This window comes from Tamandua tetradactyla, chromosome 2 (assembly GCF_023851605.1).
Source record: "Tamandua tetradactyla isolate mTamTet1 chromosome 2, mTamTet1.pri, whole genome shotgun sequence".
Classification (NCBI taxonomy): Eukaryota; Metazoa; Chordata; class Mammalia; order Pilosa; family Myrmecophagidae; genus Tamandua; species Tamandua tetradactyla.
In genome coordinates, this window is record NC_135328.1 from 121,642,802 (window position 1) to 121,656,426 (window position 13,625).

The 13,625-nt window shown below is 39.9% G+C and overlaps 1 protein-coding gene across 44 annotated transcripts in view; it reads left to right on the forward strand.

Annotated features, from left to right (window-relative positions):
- Positions 1 to 13,625, forward strand: part of AOPEP (aminopeptidase O (putative)) — a 489,538-nt gene that overhangs the window by 330,591 nt on the left and 145,322 nt on the right. For all 44 annotated transcript variants that reach the window (XR_013170613.1, XR_013170612.1, XR_013170616.1 and 41 more), the window contains 2 exons: positions 978 to 1,040; positions 1,470 to 1,544. Coding sequence is in view for 15 of the 44 variants with exons in the window: in XM_077148679.1 (XP_077004794.1) it covers positions 978 to 1,040; positions 1,470 to 1,544 (138 nt within the window). In the remaining 29 variants the exon portion in view is untranslated. The remainder of the gene's footprint in view (positions 1 to 977; positions 1,041 to 1,469; positions 1,545 to 13,625) is intronic.

A 13,625-nucleotide genomic window follows, 5' to 3' on the forward strand; every position in this document is an offset into this window, starting at 1 on the left:
GATGTAGATGGGAAGAAAACCTTTTGGGGGTCGGCGGAAAGGCTTGGATATTGCATACTTTTTAAACCCAGTGGAAACTTTCCCCCTAATTATGAAAATGATTGACTTTTTAAATTCAGCTCAGTCGCTTTGAGGGTTCCCGGCAGTTAGAAGGCTGCATGTCTCCACCGGCCGGGCGGAGCTCGGGGGCTCGGCTTTTTACCAGCTCCGGGCCTCTCCCCGGGGAGGTCACCTGCCACCGCCCCGGATTCCGGAGAGGCCATTGAAATACGTCTACTTAATGGCGTCTAATCCATTCGCGGAGAACGCTCCATTAAGAAAGTTCCTTTCTCTCCGCAAAAGCCATCAGGACACTTAGGCTTCTGACCCGAGGAGAGAGTTCAGGCCGCCCGCAGAGGCGAGGGCGCTTCTTCTGCAAAGCCCCTGAGGCAGCGGGTGGCCACGGTTTCTGCTTCTCCAGCGTCCACCAAGGCCTTTCGGAGGTCCCCAGGATCCCGGGATGGGGTGGGGGTGGAAAGGTGAGGCGTGCGCGCCCGCGCCCCGCACGCGCGTGGGAGGAAACAGGCGCGCGGGTGCTGGCAGGACCCCGGGGAGGCAGAAAAATGCTTCCAAGGAGAACAATAAAATAGAAGGCGCGCGGGGCGGGGAGGGGGCGGGGGCGACCTGCGGGGAGGGCGGTGCGGCCTCCTATACCTTTAAGGCAGGCCCCGCCCCCGGCTGCCCGCCCGCGCCACCGCCCGAGCCCCCGCGCCGCCCGCCTACCGCGCTCCGCCTTAGGTGTTGCGGGCCGGGAGCGCGCGCTGCTCTGCACCCGGCGGGCCGGGCGGGCGCTGGGGTGCGTGCTCCGGCGCCCCCCACCGCTGTGCTCACCTTCCGCCGGGCGAGGTACAGGCCGGGGCGCGAATTGGTGGGGACACGGGGGAGGGAGGCCGGGGTAGCTCCTGGGTAAACTTGACTCTATCTCCTTCTCCCCGCAGCCGCTGCAGAGGGAGCGCCAGGCCGGGGCGGAGTGCGGGCTCGCGCGGCAAGTGAGCGCCGAGGTGAGTGGCAGCTGGGCGGGTGGGCGGCACGGTCCCCGCGCTCTCCTCCGTGCCCTGGGCGACAGGGTTCCCCCGGCGCCGACGGGCTACACGCTTGGGAAGATGCCCCCTTGTTGGGGGCTCCAATGCGTTACCCCGCGGGGGCGGCAAATAGGCTTTTGGCGGGAGGGAGCGGCCGGGCCGAAGGTCACGGCTTCGGCTCGCCGTAGCCCGGAGCGTGGGGGCCGGGCGCCGCGCACACCCTGGGCGCCCCGGGAGTCTTTCGCGCGGAGGCGACCCAGGCGAGCAGCGAAAGGTGCCTGTGGCTTCTCCAGGTGAAACCACGCAAGGTTGTGTCGCGCGGCCGTGGGTCATTTCTTTCTCACGCCTAGGGGCGGCCCTCGGGACACGTCGTCCTGTTTAAAACGCTCTGTGATTTTTGAACTTCAGGTCAAGAAATGGATTCGAGTGAACCGGAGACCCAGAAAACGGAAACGAAGGGAAAACGAAGAGGTGTTTGAAAAGGTAGGGTCCCGAAAGAGCATGGGATGGAGTTTGTGGTAAATCTTCTCTTTTGCCCCTGAGGACTTTGTCACAATAGAGTAGCATCTTTTTATAAAGTTTCCATGAAATTTACAATAAACCGTAGATTTAATTTACGTACCTAGTGCTTTAGAAATATTGTTTGATAATCCTAATGTTTATCAACATACTGTGTTTTCATGAACTAAGAATGAAAACATTTTTATCGTGCTTCTGAAAGCAATAGGACTTAAGTGGATTCCGTTATTACATTGGATGGTATTTGTTTATTATTGCAGGATTACGGTACCTTTGTAAAAGGAAGAAATGTGTTCTGAATAAATCACCCACACTGTTAGGTTTTTCTTTTTGATTAGGATAAATACTGTAGCACACTCACTTACCTAGACTTCAGAGCCATCTTAAAATGGTGATAGAAGGTGAAATAAGTCTATCAGTTTTGAAACACCAGGAGGGATTTTATTTACTGTAAAGCAAATGAGAAATTTCTTTTCCTAGATTTAGAATTTCAATACTTGTTTCCCAGAAGTTTTAGAGCCTATTTTCCTTTGAAACTGTATTAAGTGAAAACTTGATTTGTCACTGTAGTGAATATTATGAAGTCAGGTAAGTCATCCATTGTTTCCTGAATGACTTTTGTTTACAACCCTTAAAAAATAAGTGAATGGTGTGTTTACAGATGTTAACAGAAAAATATGGTTTTGTGTTATTTTTGCTGTGTTTTACTGGGTTTTTTTTTTTGTTGTTTTGTTGTTCAATTCTTGATAGCATGAAGGGATTTAAAATAGCAGTGTGTTGTTTTTTAGCTGCTAGAATGTATGATGAATCATTCCCGATTCTGAAGCCAAATTCTTGCTGATAGCATTGCTGCCAACTTCTGTGATGTGTTGCCTTAGTATGGGCATGGCAGTGTCTGAGAGGATGCACGAAGCCCATTATAATGAAGGTGATAGCAAAGTTTCAGAGTGCATTTGAGGATAGCACTGGGCAGCTGCAAAGAGAATGGGGAAAAGAGCCAGCCTGGGAGTATAGTAGGTGTGAAGCTAGACATTCAGGGATGAAAAGTGGTCCCCCCAGTCCTTCTGTTTCTTTTAAGAAAATGGGATGTATGTTCTTAAGTTAAAGAGCGATAGAAAAAGTTTTCATTTAGAACAGTCTTGATTTTTCTGACCATACCTCAGCATTGCTGTGGTGGGTTGTGTTGTTTAATTCTCATGGTTTAGGATATTTTTTTTTTTGAACGTTTGTGAAGTGATCGGTGAGATCATAAAATAGACAAAGAAGGAAAAAGAACCGTCTTTTGCTCCGCATTTCAAACAAATGTCTTTTACATATTTTTTTAAAGCCCAAGATAAGGTCTCCCAAACTCACAGTGTGGCATGCACAAAAAGGGGAAGCCATTGTCTTTAGAGGTTACTAGGCACGTCACTACTACATTCTTAACTAGAAGTAACTGTGTTTGTGGCACCCATGGCTTCTGAGAATGAGGGGGTGGGGGGTGGGCACCGGCTAAGGATTTTACCTTTTAAGAGAATGGAAGTTGTGCACTGAATGGCTTCTCCTTGACAAGCTGTTGTGTTACGACTCATGGGGAAGATGCACATCAGACTTTTCTTGGAAAATTGGGGCAGCATTCTTGAAGAGGGCCTAAAAGTGAAGTAGATCAGGATCAATATTCAGAACCTCTTTTCAAGGAATGAAGTTGGAAGCTGAGTAGCTTTGAGGGATAAAGTGGAGAGGACAAGAAGAGGGGAATTTCAGAGTCGTCTCAGTACTAATTATTAGATACTGCAGTGCCTTAAATCTTTCTCCTGGCCCTAAGTTGTACTTCCTGAGCCCTGGGCCCATTATTTGCTTCTGCCACACCTAAAAGAGAAATTGGAGCTAGCTGAGGCAAAGCATGCGATATTTTCAAGGGCATGGTAAAAGGGAGTGAAATCCACGACCCAAGGGCATTAGAACAATATTCCAAGGCACCGAAGTCATTCTGCAGCTGGGGGTTGTGGTGTGTCCCCCGACTGCCCGAATGTCTGTTCTGAAATAGTAAACTCTGGGTGGTTATTTGTATGCAGGTGTCATATGTTAACCTTTTGCTAGGATTTAAACCTGTCATTGTAGCAATCTAAGTAGTTGCTTTTTAATGTTATTTTTCTAAATATCCGCATGCCACAGGTAGAAGCAAATTATTCAGTTTTTCCTTTCTTTTATGCATCCATTCTGATTTTTCTACTACATTAAAGCAAAACTATTATCTTCTCTGCTTTTATTCATTTCTGGTAGGTGTTCATTTTAAATCTAGCCATTGTCTTTATTTGCCTATTTTATTTTCTTTACCTCTACCCGTTCCTTCTCCATAGCCCCTGTCCCTTTGTTTACATTTTCATGCCCCTCTCAGGATTCAGTCTAGAGGAGTTAGCTTGGTTAACTAGTCTATATTTAACTCTAGAACTATAACATTTTTCCTCTGATGCGATTTTTACTGACTTATGGAAAACAGAGACCCTTCTGACCTGTCTCAGAATGGAAAACAAACAGCAATGGTAAAAGACCAGAATCTGAAAATGGGCTCTGGGCAAGGAATTATATACTCCTACAGCAGATATTTATTTTCCCCTCGAAGAAAATCTTGACGGTGCTTAGTGGTAGGCACAGCCTGTTGTAGCTTGAAATACTAGTGGAGTTTTTTAGTGAGAAACGGAAAGCAAAACAAACTTACCCTGTGTTCTGCTGTGTGTTAAAATAACAAATAATGAAATAAAGTAAATTGGGTGAGATATACCACCCAGATAAGAAATTTAAAATGCTTTCCGTGCCTTTCCTTTATTTTAGGCTCCTGGCTGTTTCCACCCTCTGCTTGGGACCACTGTCACCCACCAGACAGCTGTACTGTTCTCTCTGCTCTCTTAGAGGTTCTCATTTCGTAACTTTCTGAAGATGCAGAATTTTCTTATGCATCTTCTCATTTCTTCTTTGGCATTTGTTTCCATTTTAGCTTCATATTTTAGTCCATTTTTCACTGGTATAAGTGAACTCTTACACCTTTTCTTGTTTTCTTCATTTTGAATTAGAAAACTCACCTCTCTTGTGCTTCCAGCCCTCATGTGTTTTCTTTTTCCATTTTGATATTCTTCCTGTTTAATCATTTAAAATTCTCTTTATTTAGTTTGAACAATTTTTGCAGCAGGGAGGGACCTGAACAACTACACAAAGAACAATTAGGATGAATGGATCAGCAGGCTCTACAAAGAGCAAGTTAAACAATGGTAATTTGCAACAGTGAATTGTATCCTGTGCATTTTAAAGAATAACATTAATAGATTTTACCAAATGGCTATTGGTTTTGGAAGAAGGGTGCACCACATTTTTTTTTTCTGCTTTTATCTTTAGTTGATCCAAAGAGAAACAAATTGTGCATCATGTCTCACTCGAATACTGAGGAATAATATAACTACTTTTCCTGAGTTCTAATAATTCTTTTGTCAGTGTTCCAAGGATTAGAATATGTTGTAGGATAATATTTTATGGAACTGTATGTTTTAGGAAATAGGTGACTGAGGTGTAATTCCTCTAGAGGAAGAAAATTCCGTTCTTCAGATTCAAAAGAGGCACCCTTCCTAGTTTATGCATATCCAATAGTATGCGGAAAAGAAATCTTAGGATGCCCGCTTCTAGTCATCAGGAAGTTTATATGATGATGTCACAAGTATTCATTGGCTAACCTTCAAAACACTGAAAATTCAACAGTCCTAAGGTTGACTGATCTTAACAAGTGATCCTTTGTGTGCATTGGTTTGTCTCACCAAGCAAGTGGTCTTGGCTGGGGCGAGCTTGCCTGGCCTCTGCTAAGATTCATCATAATGAACACGAGGGGCAGATGATTTCCTTACAACAGCGCTCTTGAAGGTTGACCAGAATTATTCTTTCCTGCCAGAACCTGAAAAACAATACTCCTGAGAACATGAAATTGTTCAAAATTTGGTGAAATTTTCCTTGATATAACAAGAGTAAGACATAAAAATTTAGAAGGAAGGTTGTGAAAATGTGGATTTCGTTGTGTATTAATTATCGTGTAAATTGGAGTCAGATGATAAATTCTGTGTTCTGAGCCTTTCTGAAGAAATATTGACACTGTTTTCTTTGTGATAAATTCCTTCTTGAGTTCTGGAGCATTTTCATCCTACAGTTATTTTGTTTGTTCTTTCCACATACTTGACTCTGAACTGCATTCAGTGGTAATCTGGATTTGAGCAGTAATTCACAGAACGCTTTTATTAATTGCATGTAAAACCCAGCTTGGCTTATGCATTTAGCACCACTTATTGCACCTTTTAACATTTTGTGGCTTGTAAGAGAATACTTTAATAATTATTATAATATTGAAATTCAAAATTATAAAGCCAGGTACAAACTTCAAACTGTTTTAACAAAGTGCTTCATTGCTGGGCTTGCCTTTTGTGACAAAGGTCTATTTTATATTCAGTTAGTGGTTTCTATAAGTCAGTATTTGAGACTAATCCCAATTACTTAGCTCTTTTTTTTTTTTTTTTTTGCATGGGCGGAGGCAACAGAATCGAACCCAGGTCTCCGACATGGCAGGCGAGAACTCTGCCTGCTGAGCCACTGTGGCCCACCCACTTGGCTCTTTTTTGAACCCGTAAAAGCCAGTAGAAAAACTTGAAACTCTGGGACCTTTGGTCCACAAAACCCAGCAAAATGGCACATGATGAGTTCAGGGAGTTGCTGAACCAAGGGTCCTTTGATTGGAATTACCTGGTGTTTAGCAGAATGGTAGGCTCGGGCAACAGCTCTTAGGCAGCTGAAGAAGCATTTATATCAAGTGGTTTCCCAGGCTTTGGTGCCCTTGCCTCTTTTCGAGAGTACTGTTGCCATGTGAGAATTCATAACTGGTCTGCATTTATATAGCCATACTCTTTTACAATAGCTTCATTGATATTTGATTTCTGTAGAAAAGCTTTATGGATTCTAATGAATCAAAGCTCTGGAGGCACCAGCCATCCCCCCCTCCCTATCTGTGGGCACCATTGTACCCTGGGCTATACTGATTGTGCCTTTGGATGACAACTTACTTGAGTGATGGGAGGAAGGCAGAATAATTTATTAAAGGTAATTACAAAGAAACCGAACAAAAAGAGTAATTACAGCGCTGTTCATATGCGATTCATTATTTTATTGCTGAAAAATTTAGAACTCATTTGAGTATCTCAGTCTTAGTTGTGGCTGTCCCTTTCTTCCCCTTGTAAATCCCTAACAAATACATAATTTATCAAATTCTCTTTACCCAGCTCTGAAGTTAGATAGGGTTGCTCAAGATCTTAAACCCATCCCCCCTCTGGCCATTTTTAAAGCTGCATCCAGGAAGATTTACTGATAAATTGTGCTCTGTGTACTCTCAATAAGGAAGTATGATCTGTAGAATTTTATACCATTAATTGTTTTTTTTTTGGGGGGGTGCATGGTCTGGGAATCCAACCTGGGTCTCTTGCATGAAAGGCGAGCATTATACCACTGAACCACCCATGCACCCTATACCATTTTCATCTGTTCTGTAGATTTATATTTTTAAGAATCCATGGTATTCTAAAAATGTTCCGAGAATTCTTTGGGTACTAAAATTCCTCCCCATTTTCAACTAAGATAGCAGGGGAAATTAAAGTACAGTCATCCTTTTTGCCTCACGCACTTATTCACATATTTTAAAAGATATGTGAATGGTACTATTAATATAATAATAGCTAACACTTGCCGTGTGTCAAGCATTGTTTTAAGTGTTTTACATATTTCAGCTCATGTAAATGTCACTTTAAAGTAGAGTCACAAACCAGCAATATAGCAGGAAGATGTTACAGGCTGCGTCAAACCCTTTGTGAGAGGAGGTGAGGCATAAACAAGTCAAATAATTGCCATAGAAAAAATGCTTTGGGCGGAGATTTAAAGAATTCCTTTTAGCCCATGTTATTGACAGCCCTAGACCACCAACATAAAGCACCCAGTTCTAAATTAGGGCAGTCCCAACCAGAATGTATTTTGAAAACACTTGGAAGAGTGCAGATCGTTACATTATGTTGATTTTAGCAGGTCTGATGCCAGCGTAGCGTCCGTCAACTCTTCTGTGTCATGAAGGACTAAAACCATTTTAATATAAAGCATAAGCGTTCCACTGGAAAAGAGTCAGAGAGAGAACAATTTTGTGGCTTTTTCGTTACTTTTATAGGAAACGCTAGTTACATTCCTGCAACAGAATGCTTTATGGGGCAGTCATTCCCATCTCAGGCATTTTAATGAGCTGCTGTTTGTGCCTGGTATCATATGGCACTAAGATCCATTATTTTAGTAGTGTCCACTGGTGTCAATGCAGTTTAAGCCTGTCATTGTTTCCATTTTAAGCTTCTATTTTAGGAGGTCGACACTAGCATGTAGGGAAGTACTCAGCCAACATGCACTTCGTTAATATATCTGGGTCTCTGTACACAGGAAAAGTGAAATTCAGACCTCATATCCCTACCTTAGACAAGTGCCTTATCACATGCAGCCTCTCAATAAATATTTGTTGCATGAATTAAATCAGAGTCCCATAAATAACACTTACCTTATGAACACATGCCTGGTTATGGCAGTGTTTTAAATTTTTTTTTTTATTTGACTGTCCAAGTTTTTATTTAATTATTATTATTTTTAATGCTGGAGATCTTCATTAAAATATATTTGGTAGAATTTCCCTGGTTTTACGGGTCTTCTCTTCTAGAAAGAGCTGGAGCCAGGAAGACCTGAGATTTGTCACAACTCTGAAATTATATGCCTCTTGAGTTAGTCATTTGACTTTTACTTTCACCTGAAAACCCTTTTATTTAATAGGCCAGTTAAGTCTGTCTACGTTAATTAATAAACTCAGTATATTTGGCCTCAATGCATTTATTTTTATTGTAACATATATAACATAAAATCTGACATTCTAACCATTTTTAAATATACAATTCAGTGGTATTAATTACATTCAAAATGTTGTGCTCCTATCATACCCTTCCATTACCTAAACTTTTTCATCACCCAAAACAAAAACTCTGTACCCATTAAGCTGGCATACGGCTTAATGATATATATTTTTCTTTTGTCCATCTTTTGGTATTTAGGAGGGCGTACATTGTTGTTCTAATTGTTAATACTTTTTTTTTTGCCACTTTTGCCCCCTTTTCTTTATGGCTCTAGTGTATTGATTCCCTGCTCTGTGCAGTGGTGAAATTCGATGGTAACCTTTTCTTGTTCCCCCCCCCCCCCCCCGTCTCCTTCCTTTCCCATCATCTGACTTGAAGTATTATTCTTTTTATTTCCAGATAAGTATCTATAAGGAAATCAGCAAGCTGCATATGTTTTTCATGTAATTTTCCCATCAAACAATTTCCACCATGTCGAGCATATAGACATTGTATATTATACTGATTCCTTTGTAAAATCTCAGTTTTCATCCTCAGGATAGATCTATATTTAGTGCTCGTCATCTGTCCTTTTGTCTTTCCTGTCATTTTGGTTTTCTGAAACTAGTTACCCAGTAGACATCTCAGGAGGAACTTACGACAACTATATTCCCTGAGTTCTTGCATATTTATAAGTTTTTCCCATTGTACATGAATGTCAGTTCAGCTAGATATAAAATCTTTGGCGCATATTTTTTTGAGTATCTTGGCTGTGCTACTCCGTTGTCTTCTTCTCTAAAGTCATGTTAGAAAGTCAGGTGCTAGCCTCATTTCTTGCCCTCCAGTTGACTTGGTCTTTTCTCCTAGATGTCCATATTTTCTCTTTCAATTCCAGTAATTTTACTGTAATATGTCTCATTGAATGTCAGTTTTCCAAGTTGTAACTTGGATTTTGAGGCTTGTTTTCCTGATTCGTACAATGAGACTAATGCTAATATTTTTTTTGCCCACTCACAGAGTTGTTTTGAAAACCAAATAAATATTATATATGAAGTGCTTTAAATTTATCTTACTCTCTTGTTTGAAACTTTAAAAGAAGTGTCTCATTTTACAGATGAACAAGCAGACGAGTTGGCTTCATATCTGTGAGAAATCTAAAATGGATACTCAAAGGAGTCTTCTGTCTTTATTCTGCCAGTAAATACATTGATGATGAGTCTGTATTATAAAAGAGTTCTCTGTACCCACCCATGGTAGCCAATATTTTTCAGATGGTAAGGAGAGCTAAAAACCCCATCCGTTTCATTAGCCAACATTTTTCTTGCATTTGTTGTACAGAAGGCCCTGCATAGGTAGCTGATAGAAAATACCAGAGAAGCATGAGATGTCATTTCTGGCCATGGGGGAGGTAAAACATACAACATATCAAAGATCACTTACAAAGCAGCATGTGATAAATGAATCCAAACCAGTGTGGCACAAGCTAAGGATATGAGTAGATAGTGCATTTTACCCAAGGCTACCCTAGACTAGTATTTCCATACCTGGACCTTATTTTGATGAAGCAGCCCTTTACATGTGCAAACTGGAAATTATGGTTGGTAATTTGGTAATTGAATTAGCTGAATCCATTTTAATGCTTTTACCTGAGATGTAAGCACAGATAGGTGCTTGATTGATGTCATGTAAATAGTGTTAGTGTCTTTATTTGAATATGTGATTTAAAAAAAAATTTCCATCGATGCACTGCAAGAAAGGCTAGACCCCATCATAGAAACTCTGACATTTATGAATAAGAATAATTTAGAAACCCAAGGTTAGAAATAGAATACTATCTATAATTCTGTGTATAACACATTCCTTATTAAATTCTGTATTTACTTAAACAATCTGTTTACTAACCATTCATTGTATATTCACGACATACAAAACTCTGAGTGAGGAATAGGGAGTACAGAGATGAAGAGGAAACAGAGTTTACAATTGAGAGGCCAAAAACTATATAGAGTAGAAAACAGAATGGAATAAGACCTGTGTCAGAGGTACAAGAAAAGTGCAGTAGAGTATACAGGGTAGTTTGGATGTCTCAGAATTGGAAGTCACATCTGTTTGAACTGTTGTCATCCACAAGCCTTGTCTTGATAGCGAGATACAAATATTTGTTCCTTTTTTTCATTCAACTTTTGTTATTTTATAGAACTGAGGATACCGTAATTTCTGTTCTCAAAATTCTGATTGGCTTCATGAGCACATACTCAAATGTGAAGTTAGTATTTATCTTTGGCTTGCTGATGTGAAGTCAGAGTGCCACAGCACATTTAGACCACCTGTAAATTTGGAGACATAAGGTTTTCAGTCTATTTTGCTCTCCCTCTCTCTGTATTATTTTGTTTCCTCTATTTGCACTGTTAAGTTTTTATTTTCTTCCCTCTTACTGTTTGGTTTCCAGACAAAATGAGAAATCAGTGATTCAGAATTGGGGTATCAGTTAACTGTGATGTTAGTTCCAATGCCATTTAGAGTTTCCCTTCCAGTTTATGATTTTTGGGTGTTGTGTTCTGTCATTCATAAGGCATCCCACATATTTTCAGCAACACAACTATAGCCTGGCCTATTTTTTAAAAAAGTATTCACACAGTAGTCATATGTCCCTTCATCTTCCTGTTGAAGAGGTAAAATGGACTTATTAAATGGGCCACATAGATATTTATATCCAAGTCATTTAACATTTTATATATCTTTCTATAATTCAAGATAAGTTGGCATTTCAGAGCCTAAGATCTGAACCGTACATCTGAGGAAATTCACATTTTTATGTGTGCAAAAACAGGAAAACAAAGTGGTAGGCAATAATTTATAGCAAGGAAACCATGTAAAATGGGAAAAATGGTCTCAGAATGTATGTTTTTATTTTCAGAAGCATGCAACATTAGTCATTTTGTGGGGTCTCATTTGTAATCGAATGTTATCAAGCTCATGCCATTATCTTTCTGTGGCAATTTTCCACCATTAGTTTGGCACCTAAGAAGACAGAAAGCTCTGGAGGACCGGGAATGTTTAAGAGGAACCGCAAAGAGAAGCTGTAAGAGAAACTGAATGAAACTCTGAATTCTGTTCATCGTGAAATTTAATTTCTGGTTCTTCCTCATTAATATCATACACGCACACAAGCTTGAGTTTTCAATGGTGGGAGAAATACCTTTAACATTTGTTCCTGGCAGTAAACGTGAAGGATGCTGAGTGGTTGCATAGTTAACAGAAGATAATGGATTCTCTCTCGCTAATGGCTTTGTTGAGATATATCCCATATACATTTTTTATATACATCTTATACCCCATAAAATTCACCCACGTTAAGTGTACAGCTTGTTGGGTTTTAAGAAACTTATATATGGTTGTGCAGCTATCACCACAGTCCAGTTTAAGAACATTTCCATCACCCTGAAACTTCTCTCATGCCCATTGTAGTCAGTCTACATTCCTGGCCCTAGCCTAGGCAACCATTAATCTGCTTTCTGTCATTATAGTTTTGCCTTTCCTAGAAATTTCATGTAAGTAGACTCATGACACCTTGTAGTCTTTTGGCTCTGGCTTTTTTCACTTAGTGTAACATTTTTTGAGGTTCATTATTGTCTTTACACTTATCAGTTGTTTGTTCCTTATTTTTGCTGAGTGGCATTCTTTCAAATGGCTTTGCTCTATTTTGCGTATCCATTTGCCAACTGAGAAACTATTGAATTTTTTTGGTTTGTAGTTTTTGACTTTTAAGAATAATGCTTCTAGGAACAGTGGTATACTGTAGACATTTGGTTTCATTTCTCTTGGATGCATACCTAGAACTGAAAGGACTGGTTCATATGATAAACGTATATTAAACTTTTTAAGAAATGGCTAAACTGTTTTCCAAAGTGACTGAATCATTTTACTTTTAATTTTTATTGAGAGAAGTTGTAAGTTTACAGAAAAAATCATGCATAAAATAGAGTTTCCATATACCACCCTAGTGGTAACACCTTGCATTAGTGTGATACATTTGTTACAATCAATGAAAGAACATTTTTATAATTGTACTATTAACTATAGTCTGTCGTATACAAGAGTTCACTATTTGTGTTGTGTAATACCATGTTTTTTTTTTAATTTTTTATTCCAGTAATATATATACAACCTAATATTTCCCCCTTTTGACCACATTCAAATATATAATTAGGTGCTATTAATTATGTTCACACTGCTGTGCTACCATTACCACTATCCATTACCAAAACTTTCCCGTCAACCCAATAAAAATTCTGTACACTTTAAGCATTAACTCCCCATTCCCCACTCCCACCTTGGCCCCTGACACCCTATATTCTAGTTTCCGATGGTGAATTTGCTTATTCTAATTATTTCAAATCAGTGAGATCAGACAATACTTGTCCTTTTGTGTCTGGTCTGTTCAGTCAGCATGATATTTTCAACGTTCATCCATGTTGTCTCATGTAATAGAACTTCATTCCTTTTTATGGCTGAATTATAGTCTGCCATGTATACACCATTTTTTGTTTATCCATTCATCTGTAGATGGACACTTGGTTGCTTCCATCTTTTGGCTACTGTGAATAATGCTTCTGTGAATATCAGTTTGCAAATATCTGTTTGAGTCCCTGCTTGTTATTCTTTTGCATATATACCTAAAAGTGTACTTAACTTTCTGAGTAACTTCCAAACTCTTCTGCTGCAACAGCTGTACCATTTTGCATTCCCAAAAGGAATCTTTAAGGTTTCCAGTTTCTCCTCATCTTTGTTATCACTTCGTATTGTCAGTCTGTGATTTTAGCCATTCTGATAGGCGTTGAAACATGCTTTTTTTTCCTTTTAACTTTTTTTTACTGTAAAATATAACATATATACAAAGCAAAGAAATAAAAAAAGCAATAATTTTCAAAACACACTTCAACAAGCAGCTACAGAACAGATCCCACAGTTTGTCATAGGTTTACCATTCCATCATCTCAGGTTTTTCCTTTCATCTGCTCCAAAACACTGGAGGCTGGAAGGAATATTAATATAGTGATTCAGCAGCCATACTCATTTGTTAAATCCTTTTTTCCTGTTATACCTCCTCCTTCTCCTTTAATCCCTCTCCCAC